The 25,526-nt window shown below is 44.3% G+C and overlaps 1 protein-coding gene across 1 annotated transcript in view; it reads right to left on the reverse strand.

Moving 5' to 3' along the window:
• The window catches only part of BRMS1 (BRMS1 transcriptional repressor and anoikis regulator), a 51,975-nt gene extending 26,952 nt beyond the window's left edge, over positions 1-25,023 (reverse strand). The window contains exons 1-4 of the mRNA XM_082270694.1: positions 24,881-25,023; positions 11,045-11,162; positions 5,413-5,503; positions 4,978-5,105 (exon numbers count right to left, since the gene is read on the reverse strand). Coding sequence (XP_082126820.1) covers positions 4,978-5,105; positions 5,413-5,503; positions 11,045-11,162; positions 24,881-24,886 — 343 coding nt within the window. The 5' untranslated portion in view covers positions 24,887-25,023. The remainder of the gene's footprint in view (positions 1-4,977; positions 5,106-5,412; positions 5,504-11,044; positions 11,163-24,880) is intronic.
• Between the last annotated feature and the right edge of the window lie 503 nt (positions 25,024-25,526).

Genomic DNA, 25,526 nt, shown 5'->3' on the forward strand with positions numbered 1-25,526 from the left:
TGCACCTAGGGGTCTCCTACACTGGGACCCTTCCAGACTACCAGGGCAGGACACACACTATCCCAGGACCCTTACAGAGTGGGGAGAGCGGGGGGAGACCCCAGGGGTCTCTGCTGCATTTTATGCCCTGGGACCCCCACCTGACTCTAGGTCCAGAAAGGGGGGAATGGGAGAGGGGGAAGCCCAGCTCAGTGAGGGATTTAAGGATGGGAGGAGGGAACCTGCAGGCAGGTTCGACAGTTCCTGGAGGTTACCCGCATCCACCCCAAAGAAAACCACCAAAAGGGGAGAGGGGGGACTGTACTTACCCTTTCATGGTGCGGGTAATGCTCCAGATAGAACTCCTCGCCGCCACCGAAGTAGGGGAGCTGTCAGCCAAGGCACCACTGCGACTCAAACCCAAACCCGGTCGTATGCGACCCTGCGAGACGTTAAATTCGCGGACGAGCCTCTGTCCCTAAGACTATGTCACAGCAGACCTAATGTCTGGCTGTGGTCTGCACGCACTCACTGGCTGGGCTGGGGGGACCACTGGATCTAGATTATCCAGCCCATCGCCCAGCCCGGCAGTTGATTGTAGATCTCCCAAAAGAAAAAACAAAAAAGATGTAAGGAAGGTGAAAATTGCTAGGACCAGAGATCCCAGCCAGGAGCCTAGGTCCTTACTCCTGACTAGACAGATTAAAAATAATTACCTAGAGCAGAGAGGGGGGTTATATACCAGCTGAGGACGGCCCATGGGCGTAGCCTGGCGTTTTTTGTTCTGCCTAGTCCTACTCCTGGAGGAGGCAATATAGCCCAATAGTTACGATTAATGGAGCGCTGTATCTGTCGATGAACGAAAGAGAAAGAAGTGTTAACAGTTTAACTTTATCAAAAAATAAAATGGAAAGTAAATGAACAGAAGAAAAATTCAAATCAAATCAATATTTGGTGTGCCCATGCCTTGCCTTCAAAACAGTATAAATTCTTCTAGTTATACTCGCACACAGTTTTTGAAAGAGATCTGCAGGTAGGTTGTTCCAAACATCTTGGAGAACTAACCACAGATCTTCTGTGGATGTAGGCTGCCTCAAATCCTTCTGTTTCTTCATGTAACACCAAACAGACTTCATGATGTTGAGACCAGGACTCCTTGTTGTTCTTAACGCTGAAGATAGTTCTTAATGACATTTTCTGTATGTTTTCGGGGGGGGGGGGGGGGGGTTGTCCTGCTGAGGAGAAAATTTGGGGCCAATCACATTCCTCCCTGATGGCCTGACATGATGGATAACTATCTGGCCGTATTTCACTGCACTGAGGACAACCTTGATCCTGACCAATTCACCAACTCCATTTGCAGAAATGCAGCCAGAAACAAGCAAGGAACCTCCACCATGCTTCACTGTTGCCCGCAGACACTCAATTATCTTACCACTCTCCAGCCCTTCAGAAACAAACTGCATTTTGCTACAGCCAAATATTTCAAATTTGGCTCATCAGTCCAGAGCGCCTGCTACCATTTTTCTGAATCCCAGTTCCTTAGTTTTCGCTCATAGTTGAGTTACTTAGCCTTGTTTCCATGTCCTATGTACGATAATTCAGGAACTGGGGGTACAGAAAATTTCAGCAGGTGCTCTGGACTGATGAGTCAGAATTTAAATTATCAGGCTGTAGCGTAAGCAGTTTGTTTGCAAAAATTTAATTCGGATTTCTCTTCTTTTCATTTACTTTCTATTTTGTTAATTTATAAAAATAAACTATTAACACTTCTATTTCTGAAAGCATTCCAAATTTACAGCAATTTTCACACCTGCCTAAAACTTTTGCACAGCATTGTATGTTCTTAAAGTGTAACTCCACTTTTGTTGAGAAAAAAAAAAAAACATTCCCCTCTGGGTGATCTATGTACATTACAAGGATTGTAACAAACTTTGTTGCAGATTCCTACCTTTTGTTATTGTCAGGGCACCAATAGCAGGAGGATTCTAGGGCCCAGCATCTCCGCCAGTACTTCACCTGGGCCTTTATAAGGGAGCCAGTCCTTGTCTAAAGTGCTGCTTGATCTTCAGCTGCTACCAACGTTCCCGGGTTTCCTGGGATTCCTGGTTACCGACTCGGCTTGTACCAGATCTGTCTCTGGCTCGCTCCCTGACTTTGACCTCGGCTTGTTTAACGGATCTCCTCTGCCTGCTAACTGTCCTGACTTCGGCTTTCACTTGACCTCGTCTCTTCTGCTACCCATCTGGCACCGAACCTTGGCTTAAATCGTCTACCCTCTGTCTCAGCAACCCTAGTTAGTTTCCTGACTGGCCCACTCACTAAGTGAGTCTTCAGAGCAAGTTCTGAGGCAATGCCAAGAAAGCATTGCGCAGCTAACTTTTTACCATAGCAGAGTCTGGAAAGCACCCTACGTGGAACTCAGAGCTTGAAGGTCATTTGAAAGCTATCCCTGCAATGTCTAGTAAGGTCTAGGCACGGCACTCCAAAAGCCATGCTGAGGACGGCTGCAATCAGAAAGGCAAGCTCTAGCAGCAGTTTCAGGGAAGGTGGAGAAGTCACGTGACCAGCGATGCAACGCTGGGCAGAGCCATGCAATGTTGGGCAGAGCCAGTGACATCACTTCCGGGTGTTGGAAAAACCGGAAGTGGGGTGAGATACTTCATTTTGGAAGTAGGAGCACTGTTCTATATGTTTTTTTCATTCTGTGAGTGCAATATTTGCCAATAAAAACTGTTTTATTAATCACTATGAAATTCTATGAAATTGGGCCTATGAAATGGGACCATATACAAAGTGGCCATTAAAGAGGTTGTAAACCCTTTTTTTTTTTTTCTTCTTCTTCTTTTTCACCCTGAAAGACAAACACATAATGAGCTAGTATGCATTGCATACTAGCTCATTATGAAATACTTACCTTAGAACGAGCCCCCGCCGTTCCGCCCGCTTACCTGTATGACAGGCGACATTTCCAGTCTCCCGTCTTCCGGGATCGCGGCATCCGGCCATCACGCGCGCGGGAGCCGACGGTCACGGCACGGAGTTCTGAAGGAACGGCACCAGCGGCCGTTCCTTCAGAGTGCATGCGCCAGTGACGTCACTGGATGCATCTAAGGTAAATATCTCCTAAACGGTACATGTTTAGGAGATATTTACAGTACCTATAGGTAAGCCTTATCATAGGCTTACCTATAGGTACAACTTGCAGAGGAGGGTTTACTTCCTCTTTAACAGACGGAGGTGGACCTGCATTGAATAATTGCTAAAGTGACCTATTATATGAGGTGAGCAGGCATTGAACACAATGGTGGATTGATGGCTTCAGGCACAGCGCATGTGAATACGATTATTCTTATGAAAGATTGTTTGGCGTGGAATATATCTGTTGTTCATGTTTTTAGAGCACACAAAAGGCAAACATTTTTTTCTGGACACTTAATTTTGATTGAAAGAACTCTTATTTAGACTGGGTTCACACTGATGCGAATTGGATGTGAGTTTCTCCGCATCCAATTCACATGTCAGGAGACTGTGACCGGCTCTCAATGGGGCCAGTTCACACAGCTCTGGGATGGCTGCAGAGTGGTTTAGGGAAGGGTCCTGTGTGTCTTCTGGTCGGTTTCAGGTCTGAATTCAGCCTAAAATTCGAACCAAATTCAGACCTGAAATTGTGAACAGGGACGCACTGGACCCCTGCTGCGTGCCACTCTGCACACAGTGTGAACCCAGCCTCAATGTTACCTATGTAACTTTGATTATATGTATATCTCACAATCTTTTACTGGAAAAAGTATGGGTCATACAATTTTGTAGTTTCAACATTTTTATATATTATTGGTGTATTTTCACAGGCTGATTGATTTCCTTAAAGAGGCAGTGCACCATTTACTTATTTTTCGTTTAATATAACCCAAAAGACTTCCTGTGTACCTCAATGGACTAGTAAGAAATAATGTTTTGTAGTTAGACTCTGACATGGTACAAAATGAACAAGCCTGATAGTAACCTCTACTGGTGGCTGTAATTTCCATGGCATTAGAGCTTTTGACTGATTTTTAAGATGGATTCCCTGCATTTATATAAATTTTGTGGGGGATAATATTGCACTCCTTGTGTTAACATGGCATTTTACCAATACAAATGACCTATTCTAGTACAATAAACACTTCTAATAAACTCAACCAGATAAAACAGACATAATTGTGTTAATCTACAAACAGAGTGTCCATACAGGGTCTGATTTTAGCAAGTTATGGTATACCAATATTGCTTACAATAACTGGGCTGCATACAGATTGATATTAGAGAGATAATGAGCACTTCTCAGTGCAGGAGGAAATGCTCCAACCAATAGGATGAGGAGCACCAACTGCTCCTCTCTGTGGAGAAAAGGGAAAAAATCCTTCCTAATGCATGTGCTGAGACAGGAAGATCTTAGGGATGCAAGAATGGGATCAGGGATGAGCAGTTCACAGGTTCATAAGAAAGCTCTTACATTTCTAAAGCTAAAGAGAGGCATTGATTAAGAATGGACTTGCTAAGAATTGGGGCCCAGCTTTTAGAAGTGAAAGGTCTTAGATTTCTCTGGTTTGGAGTCAAAAGGAACAAGTAAAAAGGGCATAAGGAGGAAAGGGACCCATATTCCAAAAGCTTTGGCTAAAAGGTATGGTGCCATTTTCTAATATAATCACAGCCAGACACTGGAAGCACAGAGCTTTTTAAAAAGAGGAATGGCAAAATGCAAACATGATGTGCAAAGTGCAGTTACCTATACAAACTAAATTTACCCCTTAGAGTTAAATTATTTAATAAGTACAAGATATAAACATAAGTATTAGAGTACGAATAGGCTGGAGGACTGGGACCAGAGATTTTGTGAGCACATAACTCTGCAAAAACCCCACCAAACATATGAAAATACACATTTTAAAACCCTCAGGTCCTACGTGAAACAATAACTAATTTTGTGAAAGAAAAGCTACAATTTAAAGGATTTACCTGCAACTTCAATGCGGATTTTCATGTTTTTCTGTAGGTCAGCTAAAGGGTTAATATACTCCATAGCTCTACCAGAAGTCACCTCTTCCAACTTGGCTTTAAGCTGGTTCAGTCTTTCCTTGAATAACCTACATTGCATGCACAGAGACAATAAGTCCAATTCAATAAAACGGATAACTTTTTTTAACTCCATGTTTTCCAAGTATAACAGGCATGTAATTGCCATTGTTAATGTGTAAGAGGGGAATTTAACTTTTTTTTCTCAGACGACATGACATGCATAATGCTCTGCAAAATATTTCCATGATGAGTAAATAGGAGGAAAATCAAAAAAGAAGTCTACTTACCAGCAAATTCCTCCAATACATCAAAAGGGCAAGTGTAAATGACCTGGAAATACTAGATATAGGCTGATGTGGTGACTGTGACACTTACTTTTCTTTCAACTCTGAGAACTGCTTTTCTAATTGACACATCTCATCAATACACTCGTTTCTGCGTCGTTCACAATCCATATCATCCATGTCTGCCAAAAAATGTATAGATTATCATTTACTTCAATATTTTGCCTCTTTAAAATTACTGCCATTGTTAAAAAATAACTGATGATCCTGACAAAAATCTGAGAGTTTTTAATTTCCTGTTTAAACTGATAGCACAGTGCCTCTGTTGCACTAAAATCCTAGGCAGCACTGTCAGCTTTGCCCGAGTTCTTTCCTGCTAGACTACAGAAAACCTCCCCCTCTCATCTACATGACTTATAGGGAATATGCTCTGAGATCCAGATGCTAGGCATTTCAGTGTAGCAGAGGCAACGTTGTCAGCTCAGTCAGGAAGGTAATAGCTCTCTGGATCTTCCACTCTGGTCCGAGGACATATATACAGTATACATGTACAGCAGACAGGAAGCAGTTAGAGAGACATTGGAGGTGATTTACCAAAGGCAAATAGACTGTGCGCTTTGCAAGCGCAGTTGCACTCATTTTTCCCAGAGCTTGTGGTGAAGCTCTGCTGATTTCCATCATCCAATAAATTGCAAGCAAAAGTTCTGTTTTTTTTTCACTTGCACCTGATTGGGTATTCTTTACAAAGAGTTTTGCCACCTTCACTAAGTTTTGGGGGAAAATGAGTGCAACTGCACTTGCAAAGTGCATAGTCTATTTACCTTTAGTAAATGATCCCCTCTGTCTACCCCAAAAAAAAAACAGCAGACAAATTTACCATTCTTGAATTTTCATGCATCGCATGTAGCGCAAACCATTCATTTCAATGGGCTGCCATACACACAGGCCACTGGGGGTGCTCCCCTCAAAGCCTACCCCACTCTAAGTTTTGTAACAAGCAATGCAGAATAAAAAGGGTGGCCTGTGTCCTGTACTTCAAGATATGTAATTTACAGATGAGTCAAAATTCCTTGGTATAGGACAGGACACAAGCAAATTATTCATACATCATGGAACATCCCAAAGCAATGAATACAAGAGTGGGTTACAACTGAGCAACAGTACTGTGCCAAAAGGTCTGAAAAAAAAAAAAAAAAGGGGGTTAAAAACCTAGGTTCAGAGTTATGCTGCAAGAACCTTGTGGCAGAAAGTTGCATCAGTAGAAGATTGAACAAGCACCCGGAAGCACTTTTAAAAAGTATGAACAGAAGACCAGATGGCAACCTTACAGAATTGGGTGGCAGAGGCTTGGTGCCTAAAAGCCCAGGATGCTCCAACAGATCTGGTGGAGTATGCACATAATAGCGCAAGAGTAGGCATTTGTTTGAAAGCACAATATAATCAAATTCTTATCCACCTAGCAATGGTGGCTTTTGAAGTGGGGTGCCCCTTGAAAAGGACCTGAGGAAAAGACAAACAGGTAATCTGTCTAATGGAAGCAATAGATTTTAGGTATATTCTTATGGTTCTGACAATGTTTAGGCAATGAAGAGAGACATTCTTTGGATGCTTAGGAGCAGGGCATAAGGATGGCAGAAAAACGTCCTCACTGAGATGGAACACTGAAACCACCTTTGGAAGGAAATATGCTCTAGGGTGTAATACAGCTTTGTCATTTTGAAGTATGTAGAAGGGCTTACAGCAAGGTCCGCAACCAGTAGATCACAGACAGGTGACTGTTTCTTCAGTCTGGGCTTGCTGACCCGCCATCCCAGAGAATCAAACATAGTGCAATACAGAGGGACTACTTGTAAAGTTGGAGCTGTAGTAGGAAGCAAGAGCCACCTAAGCCGATGCCTCCTCTGTAGTGCTGGCTCCTGTCCCATGCGGAGTAATACCAACTGCACTCCATCTCTTATCCCGGCTAGTGGTCTCCAGAGTGGTGCCAGCAGCAGGAAAGAGGAGATCTTCAGGTCAGTGTGAAGCAATACACTGGGCATAATAGTACAGGACTGCTTTCACACTGATGTGCTGCGGTTTACCCAAACCACGGGGGCAGTGCAGTGTACCTGCAGCTTTCCTGGGGGTTTGCTGCTCTTAGCCATAGACTTCTATTATATCCTGCTGGTTTGGTGCATTTTCTGAATGCAGGAGTTTTGGTGCACTTTAAGAAAGTGAACCAAACCTGCAGGATATAATAGAAGTCTATGGCAAAGCGCAGCTAACCCAGGAAAGTTGTAGATGCATTGCCCTGCACCTGCGGTGCAAATAAACCGCAGCACATCAGTGTGAAAGAAGCCTTATAGGGGGTTCAGAATAGTAAAAGTTATTTTACAATTGCAGTTCAGGGGGTGGTAAAACGTCATAGTTATCACCCCCGCCCCAACCGCACCCCCTTTAGCTGTAGTGGCCAGGGGTGTACACATGTTGCAGTTATACACCGTGTCATGGTTGGCGGGTATAACACCTGCCAAGCAGGACCCATTCAATTGAATAGGGCCATTCCGCAAATGCCCTGCAACCTTGTTCAGTACAGCAAACAAGGGGTTAAGACAAGCAGCGTTGTGTTGTTTTCTCACCACCTGCTTTAACCCGGCAAAAGCATGCAGTTGCGAGGCACTTGCAGAGTGGCCACATTTACATGAATGGGTCGTGACTGGCAGACTCCAAAACAAAATACCCCCTTTGTTTATTACATCTTAGTGTAAGCTTTAAAGTGTGTGTATATGGAAAATACCACCCCCAGGATTAGCCTTACCACTCTCTCACTCCAGGGGGCCTATCTCAAGGGTGAGATTGGCCCCCTGGACATCCAATTGTACAAGGCCTACCTTTTACCTAGATTAGTGGATTGGCATATCTCTCATGACCTGAGAGATTGAGTCCTGCTAGAGAGATCCTTCATGTGTGGTGCCATAGAAGCTGTCCCTTGGATTGGGGTAAAAGGGAATTTTAGAGAATTAGAAATGCATCTGCTCATTGGGATGACACTGCGCTGTTTTTGGTCATTATGTACCAAACCATCCAATTCTTCCATCCCTGGCCTGCTCTCATCCTTGTGCTATAACCCGGATTTCCTCCTGGGCTTCCAAACTGACTTCCCTAACGAAGGGGGCTTCAGTGAACTAATGCGAGCCACTCCATAAAGACCTCACTGTGCTGACTTCAGTGCCGCATATCCCGCTCTGGGCCTACCTGCGATTCTGTCACCTTTTGAACCATTCTAATATGAGAAGGAACTTCAGCAGAGTACTCTCCCCTTTTGATAAACTCTGCACTGCTATATCTCCCCAATGTCACTTGATATCTACCATTTACAGTTTATTCTTTAGGGATCTTTTGAAAAGATCTACTAAATTAGCTAAAAAATGGGAAACTGACCTAGAAAATGAACTGTCTGAGGAAGAATGGACTAAGATTTTTCACAGTCATTCACTTAGGCTTCTTAAATGTTAACACTCAGGAACCCAGATGCAAGATGTTTTCGAAATGGTACAGGACCAAACTTTTTCCTACTACATCAGTTTGCTGCTGGAGGTGCGGCACATGCAGAAGGGGATATGATTCACATTTAGTAGACATGACCCGGTTTTCAACAAGATTGGACACAAGTTTATGCAATTATCATTAAGGTTACCAGCTACTCTATAGACTTTTCACCTTTACAATATCTGCTAGATAACCCTTTTTTGAAATCTCTGGTCATGCATATGGTAAATGCAGCACACGTATATGCATCCCTACACATTGGCAGAGTCGACAAGCCCCTACGTTGCAGGAATCTTTCACGAGATTGAAAAAGATAGCAGAATTGGAGGAGTTGAGCTTCAGTATATTTCCCAAGATAGAATCTCCAAATATAGCCCAATTTGGGCATGTTGGTATCAAAAACAGTAAAACATTATGACTTGGAGGTCTTACAAAACTGGGAACATAGTGGGGCATGCGGCTATACAAACAAAATTGGAAGACACCATTAACGAACTATTAGCTACCGGACCATGTCAGCGATTTATATACGCTACTTCCCTAACCTACTTTTCGCTAGACCTGGCAACAGTTCCTACTGCACTCAGCTCTCCTAGATACATCTATTATCTACCTACTCCCACATCCCCCAACTCCCTTTTTTGCCACACTTTTTTTTCCTCATGATTATATAACTCCTTTGCATTCAATTTCTCTGCAGCAGTTCTTGCTGCTACCCCCTCCTGAAAACAACTGAACCACCACCTTTCATTATGTCCCTTGTTGAAACAAGGGCCATTCTGTGTCATTTATGAACAACATGCAGACCTCTGCTTACTATTACTTTTTTATTAGACCCTTGCAAAGGTTTAGTGCCGGTTCACACTAATACGACTTGTCAGGCGACTTGGTCAGCCTGGCAAGTTGCGCACCGTCGCGGTCCATTGAGTAGTACAGGACCGGTTCTAATAGGAGCGACACAAGTCGCTCCGACTTAGAAAAAGGGTCCTGTACTACTTTGGGGCGACCTGGAGCAACTTGCATATACATTCATTTTATGAACTCCGTGCAAGTCGCGCTGCACGCAACTTCACAGGTTGCCCCCTAAGTCGGAGCGACGTAGTGTGAACCGAGCCTACGTGTTAACACCAGGACCCTACCTATTTGGGATGGTCTGTATGATCTCATGTGATTAACTATTCATATTTTGTTCTGCGACTCCTTAGTTATTTACTTTTGTCAAACATGATATTGGTATGATTGTAACTCTGCAATGATACTTTAATTAAAACACTATGGTAAAAAAAGCAGCAATAGAAAGAATTTGAGTGAGGATAATTTTTCCCATCAATTACCTTTATATTTAAACCATTTTAATTAAAGAGGTGTAAACCCATTTTTTTATTTTTTCACCCTGAAAGAGAAACACATAATGAGGTAGTATGCATCGCATACTAGCTCATTATGAAATACTTACCTTAGAACGAGCCCCCACCGTGCCGCCCGCTTACCTCTATGACGGGTGACATGTTCAGTCGCCCGTCTTCCGGGATCGCGGCATCTCTGATTGGACGGAGCCGTGGAGACATCACTCCCGCGCAAGCACCAGCGGCCGTTCCTTCAGAGCGCATTCGCCAGTGACGTCACTGGCTGCATGTAAGGTAAATATCTCCTAAACGGTACAAGTTTAGTAGATATTTACAGTACCTATAGGTAAGCCTTATCATAGGCTTACCTATAGGTACAACTTGCAGAGGAGGGTTTACCTCCTCTTTAAGATAACGCAATAATAAATGTGAGTGGTTTGTTAAATTAACAAGTCCTAATGATCATCACTTAGGGCTAGTTCACACCAGATGCAGTCCAGTGCGTTCTTCATCTGCATCAAAAATGAATGCATATAAAGTATTCCAATGGCCCGAGTTCACACCAGTGCAGTCAACAAAAGTAGAATGTTCTGCATTTTTTTTATATGGAACACATCCAAAAACACAGCAAAATGCAAGAAAAATGCACTGGAGCACTTGTAAACGCACCAGAAATTCACATGTCCTTAAGGATGTAGAAAAAAAAAAGGAGGGGGGGGGAATGCCCCGGAACGCACAAAACAAAGCATCAAAACACATTAGAACTGCATGTAAAGAACGCAGAAATTGTGGTGTGACCTAGCTCTTAGATATTTTGAGGCATATAGTAAACGTATAGGAGATACAAACCAGAACTCTCTTCCTCAGTCTCTGACTGGCTAGCACTATCTTCCCCATCACTGTCAGCTTCTTCCTGACCATTCATTTCTGCAGCTGAATCTGCTTCAGCCTCCATTGTGGAGGATACCTGATTTTAGAAAAGAAAAGAAAAAAAACATTATTTCAAAATTTTTCTTTCATTTCATTATACAAAACTTAAACAGGGCAAGGGCAGTACCAAAAGCAACCTGTATGAATGCACCTCACACTGGTCTGACATCAAATAAGGGATTCTGACTTGTTGCTTTTGGTTTGCTTCTTGCACTTTTAAGAGCCGGTTCACACTGGGGCGGCTTCAAAGCCGCCCAACTCTGAAGCCGCCCCCTGCAGTGCGACTTCAGCATGGCTTGCAAACGACTTCTTTAATAGAAGACAATGCAAGCTGCTCCGAAGTCGCCCCGAGTAGTGCAGGAACTTTTTTCTAAGTCGGAGCGACTTGAGTAGCTCTGATTAAAACGGTTCCATTGCACTGAATGAAGCGCGACTTGTCAGGCGACTAAGTCGCCTGACAAGTCGCCCCAGTATGAACCGGCTCTTAATGGTTTATTACCAATAGGGCAGCTTTTATGAGCCACAGTGTAACAAACAACTATGTAGTTATGAGCCACAATGTAACAAACAACTATCTAGTTGTGAGCCACAATGCAACAACCAACTATGTGGAAAGTTAAAGCGGAGTTCCGGCCTCAAAATCGAAAAAATCTATTTTGGGCCATCCACTTGCTGAGTGTCACCTGAAAAAGAAATGGATGCTCCCAATTTTTTATTTTTTTTTGATCACTTACCTTGTTATAGAAGAAAATATACTCACCTTCCTCCCTCTGCAGCAGCGGCCCGCTTCGTCACCTCCGGCTTGCAATGACTCCTGGAAGCTCCACGTCATCGCTCCCAGGAATCAATGCGCCTGCACCGGCCCCGACGTCAGTTCCGGTGCAGGCACGTCATTTCCTGCTAAACAGCTTCTGGGCATGCCCAGAAGCTGTGCAGGGATGCCGCGCCTGCACCGGAAGTGACGAGGGGGGCCGGTGCAGGGCATTCTGGGACTCCGACGTCACCGAAGAGGACGCAGAAGAGGACGCGCTGGCTTCAGCTGCCCACACCTGAGATGGCAGCGCTGGAGAAGAAATTTTCAAGGTAAGTATTTCTTCTAAAAGGTAAGTGCCACCCGGGACAGTTCAGAGGCTAGCCATTGTGGAATGTACTAGCCCTGACTGTCCCGGGGGTATTTTTATCTAAATTTCACCCCCGAGGCCGGAACTCCGCTTTAAAGTAAAATAGTGTATGAGAAACAATGTTTCATCTTCAGGAGCAAATATTTGTTCCTCCAAGAAATAGCCTGTTGACATTTATTCACACGGAGCTGAAAATTGTATTAAAATAAAATCAATATAATACATTTTTTCCCATTTTGAATTGAGTAAGGTATAATCCCTGTCAGATTTCATTTTTCCGCCGTGTCCCATTGCAGAGATTTATCTTTACTTTCTATCTCATAGCCAAACGGGAAGAGAGAGGAAATCACTGCAGTTTAAGGGAATTCCTTGGGTACCCCAGGATCACCAGAACTAGGGCCCCCCCCCCCCCCCCATTGGAGGATTTCCCCTCTATTTTTTTTCTGGGGACAACCCAAAATTTAGGATTTTCTTTTACTTTCACTTTCATTGATAATAGTAAATAGCACAAATAGAGAGGGTGAATCTCCTTAACCACTTGCCGACCGCCACAGGTACATATACTGCGGCGGTCAGCCCCTCACAGGCAAAGTGACGTACCGGAACGTCACTAGCCTGTGAGGCTCTGGGGAGCGAGCGAGCGCGCGCCGCCGGAGGCGCGCTCCCACACGGTCATGGACCCCCCCGCGTGTGAGCGGATCGTCCGTGACAGCGGGAGAAAGGCAGGCGGCTAGTGTAAACAAGCCGCCTGTCATTCTCCCCTGTGTAGGAACAGTGATCATACAGTTCTGCTATGTAGGACCGTTGATCATTGTTCCTACACCTCAAACCACAGCCAATCACAGTTAGAATCACGCCCCTAGGGACACACACAACCCCTCCCTCTCAAAAAAAGTTAACCCCTTCACTACCAGTGTCATTTTACAGTAACAGTGCATATGTATAGCACTGATTACTGTAGTAATGTCACTGGTAACCCCAAAAGTGTCAAAAATGTCAGTCAAGGGTCTGATCTGTCCGCCCCAATGTCGCAGTCCCACAAAAAAAAAAAAAAAAAAAAAAAAAAAAATCGCAGATCACCGCCATTACGCGTTTAAAAAAAAACAACAAAAATCTTTCCCTTTTGCGCAAACCAATCAAAATACGCTTTTTGCGATTTTTTTTACCAAACATATGTAGCATAAAACAAATTGGCCGAAAATGTTAAAAAAATTTTGATTTTTACATTTTTTTTTTGGGAATTTCGTATAAAAAAAATGTGAAAAATATTGTTATTTTTGCAAAAATCACGCTCTTTTTTTGTTTATAGCGCATGATCAAAAGATCAAATACCACCAAAAGAAAGCTCTGTTTGTGGGAAAAAAAGGACGTCAAATTCGTTTAGGTACAGCGTTGCACGACCGCGCAATTGTCCGTTAAAGTCATGCAGTGCCGAATCGCAAAATACCCCCTGGTCAGGAAGGGGGTAAAATTTTCCGGGGCTTAAGTGGTTAACGGGGGCACAGACAGCATTAAAAATTGACAGGTGTTCTAATTCCTCTCCACTCTATCCAAAACAAAAAAAAGTTTTGCCTTTAATTTAAAAAAAAAAGTCCTTTCTTTTGCTCTCAGTCTCCTGCAAATCTCCAGCATGTATTCCCTTAACCACATGAAGACCAGGCCTACTTCTGACATTTGTTGCTTACAAATTAAAATCATTATTTTTTGCTAGAAAATTACTTAGAACCCCTAAACACATACATAGATATCCCTAGAGACAAAATGGCGGCCGTTGCAATATTTTATGTCACACTGTATTTGCGCAGCGGTCTTTCAAGCACAATTTTTTGTGAAAAAAATACACTTGAATGAATATAACAAAAAAAAACAGTAAAATTAGCCCAATTTTTTGTATACCGTGAAAGATGATGTTACACCGAGTAAATAGATACCCAACATGTCATGCTTTAAAATTGCGCATACTCCTGGAATGACGACAAACTACGGTACTTTTTACATTTTAAGGGTTACCTGTTTAGAGTTTCAGAGGTCTTGTGCTAGAATTACTGCTCTCGCTCTATCGTGGTAATACCTAATATGTGTGGCTTGAACACTGTTTACATTTGCGGGTGCTACGTACATATGCGTTTGCTTTAGCGCGCAAGCACGGAGGGATGGGGCGCTTTAAAAAATGTTTTTTTTTTTTTGTTTTTACACTGTCCATTTAAATAAAATTTCTGATCACTTTTATAGCTGTCACAAGGAATGTAAACATCCCTTGTGACAATAATAGGCAGTGACAGGTACTCTTTAAGGAGAGATTTGAGGGTCTGCACTTGAAAGTATTCAAAACACCAAGATCAACATTTTTGAACACTTTGGATTTTTTTAAACTGGCACCGTTGGCTGCCTAGTAAACCAGAAGGGACATCGCTTCCAGGTTACTACATCGGAGACCCGAACAAAGCCGATTCCGGCTTTGTTTGGGTCTCCCGGTGGGACGGGAGAGCGTGGCGAGCCACGGAAGGTGGCGTGCGCGGATGGGACATCCTCTCCTGCTGCTTGTAATAACAGCCGAGAAGCTGCTTAGCTGTATTGGTTATTACAAGAAAGAAATCATCATCTCTAAAAAACAGTACCGGAGTGATGTCAGTAGCTGCAGGCATTACCCCGGTACAACCACTTGAGCAAAATGACATACAGGTACGCAATTTTCCAGCAAGTGGTAAAATAGAGCCCACATGCAGAGTGGTTTGGGATTTATTTGGTTTGCAACACATTTGCATTTATTTAAAGCCTATGCTTAGCTAAAATCAAAAACATAAAAATCAGCACAAGGAACATAACTTACAGTTAGTACAATGTGTCCCTTGGGCTCATTCTTCTTCTTTTAGGAGAAATCTTCCTCTGCAATCTTCTGATGCAGCAGGGGTTATTTCAATCCAAAGGGCTGTCAGGAGCTCACATCCAAATAGTTTGATTATGTCACCCTTTTCTGCCAGATCCTCCATATATAGTGAATTCATACTATATGTGGTGACAGGCGCTTTACTGCATGGTAAATAAAGCGTGTCATCCCAGGGACACACAGGAAACAATTGTTTCATAGGTGTCCCATTTACACTGCAACACAGTCTATGGCTGCTCTGCAGTATGCTGTACATTGCCATAAATAGGTTTTATACACTTCAAATAAAGTTTGTGCAAAAAAAAAAAAAAATTGAGCCTTGTGATGTACTGAATCGCGCACCACACTGCCCCCTACTGCAGGCGTGAACGAAGAGCTGGCAGAGTGATGAATCGCTCCGGCAGCTCTGCGTTGCAGTGTGAATTCACCCTAAGGCCCCTTTCACACGGGCGTTCTGTAAGTCCGTAAATCACCCCATCCGTTTGCGGATGGTATACGGACATAAAGCATGTCAATGGGATAACGGATGTCAGCGGATGACCATCTGCTGACATCCGATTTGCGTCCTTTCAGTTCTGTTCCGTTTTTTGGAACAGAACAGAACCCTATTTTTCTTCTGTTTAAAAAACGGAAAGGACGCAATCCAATAGACATGCATTATGTCCGTATATCATCCGCAAACGGATGGGATGATATGCGGAAATACGGACCGGATGACAAAAGTGTCATCCGTGTCCGTGAAAAAAAAAAGTGCCGGAGCGGATCGCAATACGGTCCGCTCCATGTGAGGGGCCTTATAGAAGCCGTACTATAGCTTCTATGAATGACACAGGATCTCTAGGGGGAAGGGCAGACAATTGAAAGCTACTATGTAAATACTGTGTATAATTGCTATTTGATACTTCGTTTACAGTTTCTGAGTGCATGTACTAAATAGAAATGTCACTTTCTCTATTCAGTGCATCTGACCTGAGGATCTGCCTGAAAGGCTGAATATATATTCTGAGAGCATTCTCCCAGCACAAAGACCAATCAGTCACTGACAGCTCTGGGTCTCACTAATGATCAGAGCCCAGAGGGACTGTGACCACCGTGATAGTCTGTGACTGGTTATTACAGTGATCAACAGGCCACCCCTGTACTCTCTCCTCTCCTCCATCCTAGAGGAGAAAAATGTAAAAAATATATATAAATTATATATACAGTGCCTTGAAAAAGTATTCATACCCCTTGAAGTTTTCCACATTTTGTCATGTTACAACCAAAAACAAATGTATGTTATTGGGATTTTATGTGATAGACCAACACAAAGTGGCGCATAATTGTGAAGTGGAAGGAAAATGATAAATGGTTTTTAAAATGTTTTACAAATAAATATCTGAAAAATGTGGCGTGCATTTGTATTCAGCCCCCGAGTCAGTACTTTGTAGAACCACCTTTCACTGCAATTACAGCTACAAGTCTTTTTGGGGATATCTATGCCAGCTTTGCACATCTAGAGAGTGAAATTTTTGCCCATTCTGCTTTGCAAAATAACTCAAGCTCTGTTAGATTGGATGAAGAGTGTCTGTGAACAGATATTTTCAAGTCTTCCCACAGATTCTCAATTGGATTTAGGTCTTGACTTTGACTGAGCCATTATAACACATGAATATGCTTTGATCTAAACCAGGGGTCTTCAAACTATGGCCCTCCAGTTGTTCAGGAACTACAATTCCCTGGTCATGTCTGTGAATGTCAGAGTTTTACAATGCTTCATGGGATGTGTAGTTCTGGAACAGCTGGAGGGCCGTAGTTTGAGGATCCCTGATCTACACCATTCTATTGTAATACTGGCTGTATAGGAGTTAAAGTTGTAGTATACTGCTTTTTTCCACTTTTAACTACAGGTAAGCCTATAATAAGGCTTACCTGTAGGTACAATTAATATCTCCTAAACCGGCACGCTGCTGACTTTTAATAAATACACACTCACTTGTCCCACGGTCCAGCGATGTGGCCAGCGGGAGCCTCGGATCTCTCCCTCCTCTTCCCGCGGCGCCGGCATCTCTAGTGTGGGCACCTGGCTGTGACAGCTTGCGGCTTCACAGCCAGATGCGAGCCATGCTGCACGTCCTCACTGGACAGGCAATCTTCTGGGACCTGTGACATGTCCCAGAAGATTGCAGAGAGGGAGGGGGAGAGGAGAACTTCCGCTCTGGCCGCCTTTGATTTGATACCTGTCAAATCTAAGTACCCCCCCCAAAAAAATGACATGCTAAATGTGGCATGTCAGAGGGACAGGAGCGCTTAAAGCTGAAGTTCCACTTTTGGGTGGAACGCCACTTTAATGTGTAAAAAAGTATCTATACCGTATAAATAAAGTGCTCTGGTTGCAAATAAAGTGCAAAAAATCAATGAACAATACGTTTCATGAATATATGACAGGACGTGGTGTAATATAAAGTGCTCTCAGTATAAGCAATGCAAAAACATAATAAGTGAACTATAAATTAATCTCAAAAATAAATAAATCCATATGAAGTGACGAGTGCAAAGACCAGTGCAGGTATATTACAATCTCTAGGGATAAACTGTGAAGAAACACAAAAACGCACAACATATAAATTCATCTCAAAACAATATATTAATTCATAAGTCCATATAAAGTGACAAGGTGCAAAAACCAGTGTAGGCAGATCAGGATCTCTGGTGAAAAGCCATGAAGGTGGGTACACTCGTGTTCCCCGTTCTCTCTGAGGTCCGCACTCACCAGAATATGGAACCCCACAGGTCTCTCTGGCTCCAGGATTCTCAGCAGGAAAGACCTTATCTACGTCTGTCTCAGGTTGGTTGACGCTGGTTGGTTGGTGCCTGTGACCCCTGCAGGGGTTCCATATCCTGGTGAGTGCGGACCTTGGAGAGAAGGGGGAGCACGGGTGTACCCACTTTCACGGCTTTTCATCAGAGATCGTGATCTACCTGCACTGGTTTTTGCCCCTTGTCACTTTATATGGACTTATGAATATATGGTTTTGATAATGATTTATATATTGTGCATTTTTGTAGTATTAGTATTTTGTTTTGATACACCTCAGCTTCTCAGGTAGCGCCACCCATCCCTCCCTTTAACTCCTATTTCATTTCATATCCCTCTATTGGGATATGTGAGGTAGGCTGCAACCTGGTATACATATCCTAGCGTGGAAATCATCTATTCCAAATACTGGCTGTATGTTTAGGGTCGTTGTCCTGCTGGAAAGTGAACCTCCGTCCCAGTCCCAAGTCTTTTGCAGACTCTAAAAAGTTTTCTTCTAAGATTGCCCTGTATTTGGCTCCATCCAACTTCCCATCAACTCTGACCAGCTTCCCTATCCCTGATGAAAATAATTCCCCACAACAATGATGCCACCACCATGTTTCATGGTGGGGATGGTGTGTTCAAGGTGAGGTGCAGTGTTAGTTTTCCGCCACACATAGCATTTTGCTTTTAGGCCCCTTTCACACAGGCGGACCGTTCAGATCCACCTGTCCGTTTTTTTGGCAGATCTGAACGGTCCCCCTGTGCATCTCTATGGGGCATCGGATGTCAGCGGAGACATGTCCGCTGACATCCGATCCGTCAAATCTGGACGGATGGAAACCCTATTTTCCATCCGTCCATCGGATCAGATTGGAAGAGAACGGACCGACGGTCCATTCCCATTCGATTCCCCCATAGAGTTGCATGGGGCTCTGACAGCTGTGTCTCCGCACACAGTGCGGAGAACAGCTGTCATTCTCCTGCTCAGCGGGGGATCGGCGGATCGATCCCCCGCTGAGAAAAACGGAGTCCGTCCAAAGGACAGTGTGTGTGAAAGAGCCCTTAGGCTAAAAAGTTCAATTTTGGTCTCATCTAACCAGAGTACCTTCTTCTACATATTTGCTGTGTTCCCCTCATGGCTTCTCACAAACTGCAAACGGAACTTCTTACGGCTTTCTTTCAACAATGGCTTTCTTCTTGCCACTCTTCCATAAAGGCCAGATTTGTGGAGTGCATGACTAAGGGCTCTTTCACACACTCTGTCCGTTGGACAGAGTCCGTTTTTCTCAGCGGGGGATCGAGCCGCCGATCCCCCGCTGAGCAGCAGGAGGACAGCTGTGTCTCCGCGCTGTGTGCGGAGACACAGCTGACAGTTCCCCATGCATCTCTATGGGGGAAATCGGATGTCAACGGACCGTCAGTCCGTTCTCACCCGATCCCATCCGATCCGATCCGCTGGACGGATGGAAAATAGGGTTTCCATCCGTCCAGATTTGACGGATCGGATCAGGTCGGATGTCAGCGGACATGTCTCTGCTGACATCCGATGCCCCATAGGAATGCATGGGGGGACCGTTCAGATCCGCCAAAAAAATGGACAGGCGGATCTGAACGGTCCGCCTGTGTGAAAGGGGCCTTATAGTTGTCCTGTGGACAGATTCTCCCACCTGAGCTGTTGATCTCTGCAGCTCCTCCAGAGTTACCATGATCCCCTTGGCTGCTTCTCTGATTAATGCTCCCCTTGCCCAGCCTGTCAGTTTAGGTGGACGGCCATGTCTTGGTAGGTTTGCAGTTCTTTCCATTTTCGGATGATGGATTGAACAATGCTCCGTGAGATGTTCAAAGCTGGGGTATTTTTTTATAACCTAACCCTGCTTTAAAACTGCTTTACAACTTTATCCCTGACCTGTCTGATGTTTTCCTTGGCCTTCATGATGTTGTTTGCTCACTAAAGGCCCGTACACACGTACCGATCGTCGGCATACAAACGTCGGTGGACGAAGGATCTGCCGATTGTACGCGTGTTAGTATGGTGCCTCCGACAGATGTCTGCGCACAATCCGCGGACAAAAGTCTTTCGTGCAAACATGAAAATATTTGTATGCCGACACCAGAACGGACGATTGTTCGCCTGTCAGTACACAATTCGGCCGACAGACCGCAGATTTGCAAGACTGGGCATGCTCAGAAAATAGAAAACACAGGGAAAGTTAACCATTACATGACATCACTTCTGCAGTCGGCGGACAAAATTCTTGTGCTGTCCTTGTGCTGTCTTTGCACTTTTCAGCAGACACCGACATCCCGGGGAGAAAAGAGGAACATTTGTAAGCCGACCATCGGTACGTGTGTACGGGGCTTAAGGTTCTCTAATAAACCTCTGAGGGTTTCACAGAACAGCTGTATTTATACTAAGAATAAATTACACACAGGTGGAATTCGGTGAATTCTGAATGCAACTGGTTCCACTATATTTTAGTTAGGGGTATCAGAGTAAAGGGGGCTGATTACAAATGCATGCCACGCTTTTCACATATTTATTTGAAAAAAAAAAAAATTAGTTTTGGTTGTAACATGACAAAATGTGGAAAATGTCAAGGGTTATAAATACTTTTTCAAGGCATTGTATAACACATACTAAAGACCAAATACAGCTGCAAGAGGCATCATTCACATCAGGCAATGCTTCTTGTGAAAAGCAAACCCAGAACTGGTGTGTGTTTTTTATAGGGCGGGGCAGCTGTAACCAACACCTCCAATCTCATCTCATTGATTGGACTCCAGTTGGCTGACATCTCACTCCAATTAGCTCTTGGAGATGTCATTAGTCTAGGGGTTCACATACTTTTTCCATCCTGCACTGTGACTGTTTACATGGTGTGTTCAATAATAACATGGCAACATTTCATTCTTTGTGTGTTATTAGTTTAAGCAGACTGTGATTGTCTATTGCTGCGACTTAGATGATGATCAGATCACATTTTATGACCAATTTGTGCAGAAATCCATATCATTCCAAAGGGTTCACATACTTTTTCTTGCAGCTGTAGCTAGATCAGGGTTAGGGACAAAGTAAGCGTGTTTTAGGTAGGATAAAGTAAAGCAAAGTAAGCACTACTGTTTCTGAGCTCTACTACATATAACAAATAATATGAACATATGGGAAATCACTTTTTCTGTCAGGAGTAGAATTTATTTTGGGTTTTCCTTTAGTGGTAGGTTACAGTAATGGCAAAAACATTGTTATAGAGTTAAATAAAAAAAAATAAAAAAGTGTTTTTTTTTGCATTTTTGGGTCATTTATGATAAAAAATAAATAAATCAGGAGATATCCATTAACCACTTGCCTACTTTCACCCCCTTCCTGCAAAGGCCAATTTTTATTCAGACACAGACTTGGCCCAGCCCCCTCTGTCTCCTCATTAGCTCACTGACTTTGATTGACAGCAGCTTAAGCCAACTGTGCTGTGTCTCTGCCAATCAGGAGGGAGAGTCCCAGACAGCAGAGTCTCTCGAGCAACATCGTTCTCCTCATTGGACAGATTGATAGCAGCGGGAGCCATTGGTTCCCGCTGCTGTCAATCAAAAGCTGTGACATGGGCAAGGGGGGCGGGGCCATTCTTTTGAAGTTTCCAGACCCGTGTTCAGGCATTCAATTGGATATTTACAGATTTAGCTAATAATAACTCTGGGCCAAGTAGGCTTTATGACCCTGCTGGAAAAGTTGTGCATTCCTGAGTTATGTTCTGGGAGGAGGTCACAGGCTGTGAGGTATGGTGGCTCTGGTGTCTCTCGTTCTATAACAAATTGTATTGGCTGATTTATGAATTTCAAAACAACATGGCTTCCCTGTCTTCTCACACCAGTTTTAGGGTGCCCAGTTTGCATTATTACAATTTAGGGGGGTTTTTTTCCCCGTATCTGGGGCGTGCACATCCAATCACAGCAGGAGCCAATCAGTGGGTCCAGTGGACCCGATGTTCGCTGACAGCCTGACACCCAGCAATCGTTACCGAGAGAGGCAGAACGGCAGTCTGCATATGTAAACAAGGAAGATCGCCATTCTGTCAGAGGGGAAGCAAAAACACAGATCTTTGCCTTCCCCCAGTCAAACCATCCCCCACACAGTTAGCCAGCACTCCGAGGAAATATATTTTGCCCTCCGATCGCCCCTGATGTTAACCCCTTCCCTGCTATCATTAGTGCAGTGACAGCGCATTTTTTTATTAGCACTGATCACTGTATTGGGGTCACTGGTCCCCAAAAAGTGTCAGATTAGTCTGCTGCAATGTCGCAGTCCAGCTAAAAATCGCTGATTGCTGCCATTACTAGTAAAAAAATTAAAATTTCCATAAATCTAACCCAAAGTTTGTACAAACCAATCAATATATGCCTATTGGGATTTTTATTTTTACCAATAACATGTAACAGAATACATATTGGCCTAAATTGATGAAGAAATTTTATTTTTTTTGGGTATATTTTATAGCAGAAAGTAAAAAATTGTTTTCAAAACTGTTGGTCTTTTTTTGTTTATAGCTCAAAAATTAAAAAACCACAGAGGTGATCAAATATCACCAAAATAAATCTCTATTTGTGGGGAAAAAAGTACATACATGTTTATTTGGGTACAGCGTCGCAAGACTGTGCCATTGTCAGTTACAATAAGGCAGTGCTGTATCACAAAAAATGGCCTGGTCATGAAAGGGGGGGGGGGGGAGGGGGTAAACCTTCTGGAGCTGAAGTGGTTAATATAAGTAAGGACACTTGTACACGAATCCAGCGATGTTCTCCCCCGATCTGATTCTTCAATCAGCTTCGGGTCCAGGCGCCAACATCTTAGGTAAGGGAGGCTGGTGTTCCATCAGATTACCCGTCAGATCGTGTAACGGAAGTGACGTTCCGAGCAAAAAATACTTGCTGCGCAAGCGTTATGCGTTCCAACATGCATTCCAGGTCGCTATGCATTCCAAACACTTCATGATCTGATGGGTAGTGGTAATCTGATAAAACACCCATGTGGACATCCTACTACACCCAGCTACGTCTTGAATTTCAGAGCAATTTTAGGAAAAAATTTAGCGTATATAAATAAATATAGTGTATTGATATCTTTGACGCTGTTTGGATGTTCAATTTTGAAAGCCTAAAGCCCGTACACATGTAGCGATTGGCGGCCGTAAATATTCGGCCGCCGAACGATCGGCCGATTGTAGGCTTGTTAGTATGATGCTTCCGACAGCGACTTTTCGGCCGAACAGAATCTGTTGTGCAGGCATTAAAATTTTTGTTGGCCAACACCAGAACGGCCGATTGTTCGCCAGTCAGTACAGATTTCGGCCGACAAACAGCCGATTAGCAAGACTGGGCATGCTCAGAAAAGAAAAAAGACAAGGAAAGTTATCCATCACATGACATCACTTCTGCAGTCGGCTGTTGTTGGCTGACAAAATTCATGTGCAGTCTTTTGCAGTTTTCAGCCGACAGGACAGCACCAGACAAAAGACGGCCGACATTCAGGACGTGTGTACGGGGCTTAAGGCCCGTTTCACACAGGCGGACCGTTCAGATCTGCCTGTCAGTTTTTTTGGCAGATATGAACTGTCACCCCATGCATCTCTATGAGGCATCGGATGTCATCGGAGACATGTCCGCTGACATCCGATCCGATCCGTCAAATCTGGACAGATGGAAACCCTATTTTTCATCCGTCTAGTGGATCGGATCAGATTGGATGAGAACGGACAGACGGTCCTTTCCCATCCGATTTCCCCATCGCGAACAGCAGGACCTAACAGCTGTGTCTCCGCACACAGCGCAGAGACACAGCTGCCATCGGCCTGCTCAGCGGGGGAATCGGCGGATCACCCGCTGAGAAAAACTGACTCCCTGTGTGAAAGGGCCTAAAGGTTCAGCGCTGAGCACAGCAGGGTGTACCAACATGGCCTCCGCCACCTTTCTACTGCATTGCTAAAATGACTCTGAAATTCAAGCTGTAGCTGGGTTTAGTAAAATGTCCACCAAGGATGAGCTTGGGTGTGTTCGAGTTCGCATGTGCCTGATGCCGCCAGGAAGTCAGCACTGCATTCCGCTAATCACTGGCAGTGATACATTTCCCCATCCGCAGCTACACAGACCGGGAAATGTCTCACTGCCTGTGATTAGTGGAGTGCAGTGCTGACTTCCTGGCGGGATCGGGCACATACGAATTCGAACACGCCCAAGCTCAGCTCTAATGTCCACATGGGTGTTCTATCAGATTACCGCTACCCATCCGATCGTGAAGTGTTTGGAACGCATAGCGCAGTGAAACGCGTTGGAAAGTATGCGTTGGTCGGAAGTCACTTCCATTACACGGTTAGCGGTAATCTGATAGAACACTGGCGGTGAAGCTGGGTTCCCGCTGCGCTTAGTGAATGATCCTGAAGTCTTATGGAACCTGCAATGTGTCCCAGAAGGCTGAGGGGGAACTTCTGCGCAGATTCCTGCGGCGATCTGACCAGAAGTGGGAGTGGCATACCGGTCAAAACCAGGAACCTGCCCCCCTCCCCCCCAAAAAAAAGTATGTAGGGGGGGTGCAGAGAACCTCCCCTTTTTAGGTAAAGTTCCACTTTAATAAGACTGATAGTGGGTGAGATGTTGTAGTTCCATATAAATGCTCAGACTTTGTGTATGTGCTGCAGCCCAGACACATGGCAGTGCCCAGCATGGCACACACATGGAAGGAGTGTGTACACAGCACAGTGTATGGAGGGTGGCAGTCTTCTCCTCCACAACATACGACACACACTCTCCTCCCCGGCAGCAGGTCTCTCACATACTTCTCCCTTCTTCTCCTCCAATATACCAAAAAGGAAAAAATACTCCAACAAAAGCGCCCTCCGTTCCCCTCACCCCCTTCATTTCACCTTCTCCTTTCTGCCCCCCGCTCACCTAAATCCCCCCTCCAGCCCCCTCTTACTCACCTTCATAACTCTCCAGGCCGCTCCGCACAGAGTCTACAACAAAATGGCAGCCGAGCCTGTCTGTAACTTTGTCCACCGAAAGATGGCGAAAGACAAAGCTGCCCGTCAAGCTAAGCCGACATTTTCTTGAAGACTAATAAAGTTTTTCAGGGACAAAGTCTCAGTGTGCTAGAAAATGCCGAACACCGACGTCTACGGCCGCAAGCTCCGTCCAGTTGTGACGTGAAACTCGAATTGCGCATGTCTTTGTCTTGTGTATATTTTTCGGGGCGGGGCGGTGTGGAGGGAGGCATGGGAGGGGAGGAAAAGAGACGTCAGCAAGAAAATAAAGTGTTGTGTGAGAAGTCAAAGCAGAACTCTAGTATTTAACAACCCCTCACCCCTCATTAAAAACAAATTCACCAGCAGTGAAAGGAGTTTAAAGGCTATGGTAAAATACAACATATGCCTGCCCTGCTCTGTATTAAGAGTGTATAATAGGGCATAGAATGCAGGGGTCAGCAGTGTGTGGTATGGAGAGCACAGGGGCCATGAGTAAGTAATGAACAGGGGTTAGGATTATGTGCGGCACAGAGCACAGGGACCAAGAGTGTGTAAGGTACAGAGTACAGGGGTCAGGAGTGTGTTATTCACAGAGCACAGGGGT

This window comes from Pelophylax lessonae (assembly GCF_965119305.1).
Source record: "Pelophylax lessonae genome assembly, chromosome: 10".
Taxonomy (NCBI): Eukaryota; Metazoa; Chordata; class Amphibia; order Anura; family Ranidae; genus Pelophylax; species Pelophylax lessonae.